Raw genomic sequence first — 4,163 nt, 5'->3', positions numbered from 1 at the left:
TAGATTAGAATAGCTGCCTAAACCATGTGCTTTGCTCTGATTCAGTATTCATAATCCTTTTATTGAGGCTGGAACATCTTTCAAAGATATTGTGGCAAAAATTAATTAATTGGTATTTACAAAACATTGTTCATAATGACATCATTTCCACATATGTGTTCACAAAAAGGGAGAGTTTTTAATTGGCATGTTTGTAAGCGGAGGATGTTACAATATACAAAGTATAATTATAAACTATACAATGATATATAAAATCTATAAATATTAAACTTCGATTTCGAATTCTCTTTACATGGATAGTGCTATGGGATTTGAACACTCAATCAAGTACTTCTACATTTTACACAATTTTAATTGTATTACAATAATACGGGAATTTATCATCTATTCCCATGATATTTAATCTACTTACGAATATCGAACGTTTTCTGTGGTTGGTTCATGTGCACGGACAATAATGAAAACATGCTGGAACTGGGAACGAATTGTTTTTGGGGTGAACGGCTTCGCACCCGGCTCTTGGAAAATGATTGTGACTATATCATTACCTATGTGCCTTTTTCGCAATAACTGTGAAATTTGGAGAAAATAATTTTCATATCAATATAAATTCTTCATACTAGTAATAATTATAGGTTGGATAATAAATTAATAATTATTGATAATTAAAAAAGAAGTCATCTTATTTATTAGACAGGAATTTATTTTGACCCAAGAGATCTTGGATGCACCAATTAATAAATGACTGTCAACAGACATTAGGACCCCAATAAGAAGATAGAACCTTCATCATTTATTGTTACTAATTAAAATAGTTACTAAAATTAATTACAAAATTAATAGTCACTCAATCATAACTGATTAAAATATTTTTAATGAGAACTGGATTCTCGTGTATATTTTTTTTAGAGAATTAGCAAGTCCAATAAGAACCAATTAGACTAAATGATCGGTGTAGCTTTTAATGAGATTAATCAATTAACGTATATCTCTCACCTGCTGCTTATTGCTATTAGAAAATGGAAGCATAGTTGAAACGTGGAACATAATCTCAATGTCTTGGTATGTGGCATAAAGGGAATGAGTACCTGTAGAATCACCTGAAAACACAATAAAACAATGATAAAAATAATATATTGACCAAATTTATTGTTTCTCTATTTTTTTTCCCCTGAAATATAACCTAATGGTATAATACCTATAAAACCTTATTACAAAATAATCTTTTTTTCACGATCCAAATTGCTGTTATTATTACACGGTCAAGGATATCTATATTATTATATAATCCATATAGTCTGCATTTGGTTTGGAGAGGTATTGATGTGCAATTCTGTATAACCAATCCTCAGTATGCTTTCTTTTCCTCCATGGAAGGTATATTGTTTTGTAAATAATTAATCATTAATTGTAGTGACATAACTTGGTTTAATTTTCTTGAAAGCATTATTTAAATGAGAAAATGTGTTTTGTTGATTTAGATAGTAACAGTTGACTGGCCAAAAGGAACAATATTATGTTTACAATATATTAGTACAAAAGCAATCCTCAAGGCCTTGGTAAGCTCATACTAGCCAAATGTTTCACCTTAAAACATTTAATAAAACACAAAATATAAGTTGACTCCTATTTTCATGAATTTTGAAAGTAGCCTAGTACTGTACACTTAAAAAATATAGTTGCTAAATCAATTCAAGCCTTTCTAATTTCACGTTTGAAAATGCAAGATGAAACTTTGCAATAACCTGATGGTATAATATTATTAATAATAAAAACAAGATTCTGCTACTGTGTAAAGTAAAAAAAAATTGTACATTTATAAAATGTCAATGTGTTACCCTTCAATTAAATAGTTTGATGTGATACAGAATAGATTTATGTCGACTTACACTTGTTGTCCAGCTGTGCCCTGAATTTTTCAAAGTCCTTTAACCGAACCTTCGTCCCTAAACAATCAAGAAACTCCTCAAATGCGGGACTTCCAAATTCTTTAAAAAAAAATTGTGACTTAAATTTAGTTTAACAAATTTCATTGTAGTTATTCAGTATTAACAAAGTCATCAATATTTATGATGTGTAAGTAATAAAATAATTCAGTAAATACAAGAAGTCTGAAAACCTTTTCAGAGTTTTGGCAATGCGAGCAGATTATGTTAAATTTCCGTCGAAAAAAGGTAATTTTTTTTCAAAGACATTGTACCAATGTGATCAGATTATAAAATATGAACGTTCTGACTCACAATGATGCTTTACATCGGCAATACCACTGTGCAAGACTAGAAAATCAACACCGCACAGATCAGAACGAGTGTATGCATTACCTAGTTTTGATTTCAAAATGACAGTATAATTCTCGCTATAACGTGCACAGAATGTTTTCATGTGTATTAGCTTCTTTTATGGAGGAAGCTCAAAACCTCTACTCAATTTTCGAGCACTGCCTAGGCCTACATCGCTCTCATCGGACTCCATTTTGGTACTCTTGGTTTATTAGAGGGTAGACTGTTGTTACGAAATCAGTAGACCGTGGAGGCTATACAGTTCAGAGTGCAATGCAACTCTGACAGAGATTTGGCCAATGAAATTTGGTGTTTTTTCAAAATCAGTAGACCATGGAACGCGAATTACTTTTTCCTTTACAGTTCAGAGTGTAACTCAACTCTGACAGCGTATTGGCCAATATAATTGGGGATTTTTTCGAAATCAGTACATGGTGATGGAAATTTACTGGTCTTGTTCTTTTTAAATCATAGGATTGCATTATTCGGAAATGCATGATTTATTTCAAAAAAATTTATTTCATAAAAAGCAGAGATTTTCAATCCAAAATCGGAGTGCGGAGTTTTGCTTAAAAAAAAACGGAGTAAGTCCACCGAAATCGGAGTAGTTGGCAGGTCTGCAATAGTATTTATTTGACTTATAAAATACTGAATCTTGCAATCAAACCATTTCTATTTTTTTTATTTTTTTTTATTTACCATTTTATTCATATTATCATACATTGCATTCAAAATAAAAATAAACAAAAACAATTAAATAAGTGCCCTTATTTTCAAAACATGCATTGATCTAAAATACAAGTTAAGGCCTGTTATTCTCTAAAGTTTGAATTGTTGATTCTTATTGTTTTTTGTTCTGTATTTGTATAAAAAAACTGCAATATTTTGGTTTTATTTCTCTGTGGTTTTGTAAGATTTTTTTTTACTTGAGAGGACTCCCCTAAAAATCAGCCATGCTGAGTAGGACTTCCTAGTGAAATATCAATAAAGAAAGAACTAAAGAAATGTCTCTATCTTTATTTAAACTTACATTTTCTATAGTCTTGATGGATTTCATAATATTGATTATTTACATTTAAATTCTATTTTTTTCTTCCTTTTATCTATATAAATACTTTTTTTATTATTATTACTAGTACTGTATAGTAGAGTAAATTTTTTGATAATATAACAAACAATCCATATTTATGCATTTACACTTTAATGGTGATGCTTCAATAGAGATTGAAATTGCATTTTGACAATTCTTTAAATTTGAAACTTGCTTTCATGTTTTATACTGTAACTATCGTATACTGAAAATTGAATATTTAAGCAAAAAAAAAGATATCTAGATAATGAAACTTTTTTGTATAGTTACCATTGTTATACATCTCCTCCTCAGTGTTTTGACCAGCTTTACAGAACAGTATTCCTATTTTGTATTTCTTGCTTATCTGATATTAAAAATAAACAGAAAGAAATGACAGAAGAACGTGCAAGATATTTGTAATATATCAAATTATCAAAGGTTCAACGTACCACGTAGGGGGCATTGTATCATAAAGTAGAGTCAGCAAGCGAACAGTCAACAAAAATAAGCCTGAAACATTTTTTTTCAGAAATTAAATTTGCTTTTCCACAAACTTATGAAATTACTAGTATCAATGGCTCAACTTCCAATCCTAAAAGCACTTTATCTTAGTTAAAGAAAAATAAGAAATTATGATAAAATTTATTCTGCAATAATATTGACTTTTACCTATTAAAAATGATAACATCTATTTCACTTGAATTTAAGAATAGACAATTTTAAACATGAAAATGAAGAAAAAATTACATGCAATAATGATATTGACTTTTAGTTACCTATGAAACTGCATAATACACTCTGTTGAGTGAAAA

The 4,163-nt window shown here is 29.3% G+C and overlaps 1 protein-coding gene across 1 annotated transcript in view; it reads right to left on the bottom strand.

The window, feature by feature from the left end:
• LOC117106084 (signal-induced proliferation-associated 1-like protein 1) overlaps positions 1-4,163 on the bottom strand; it is a 69,972-nt gene that overhangs the window by 33,257 nt on the left and 32,552 nt on the right. Inside the window, exons 5-9 of the mRNA XM_033247422.1 lie at positions 3,918-3,958; positions 3,640-3,715; positions 1,890-1,988; positions 997-1,100; positions 413-570 (exon numbers count right to left, since the gene is read on the bottom strand). Of these exons, the coding sequence (XP_033103313.1) occupies positions 413-570; positions 997-1,100; positions 1,890-1,988; positions 3,640-3,715; positions 3,918-3,958 (478 nt within the window). The remainder of the gene's footprint in view (positions 1-412; positions 571-996; positions 1,101-1,889; positions 1,989-3,639; positions 3,716-3,917; positions 3,959-4,163) is intronic.

The sequence above is a fragment of the Anneissia japonica genome, unplaced genomic scaffold (assembly GCF_011630105.1).
Source record: "Anneissia japonica isolate Jap-2015-1 unplaced genomic scaffold, ASM1163010v1 scaffold287879_len466271_cov187, whole genome shotgun sequence".
Taxonomy (NCBI): Eukaryota; Metazoa; Echinodermata; class Crinoidea; order Comatulida; family Comatulidae; genus Anneissia; species Anneissia japonica.
The sequence above is the reverse complement of the archived record's forward strand: the minus strand, read 5'-3'. Positions and strand labels throughout refer to the sequence as shown.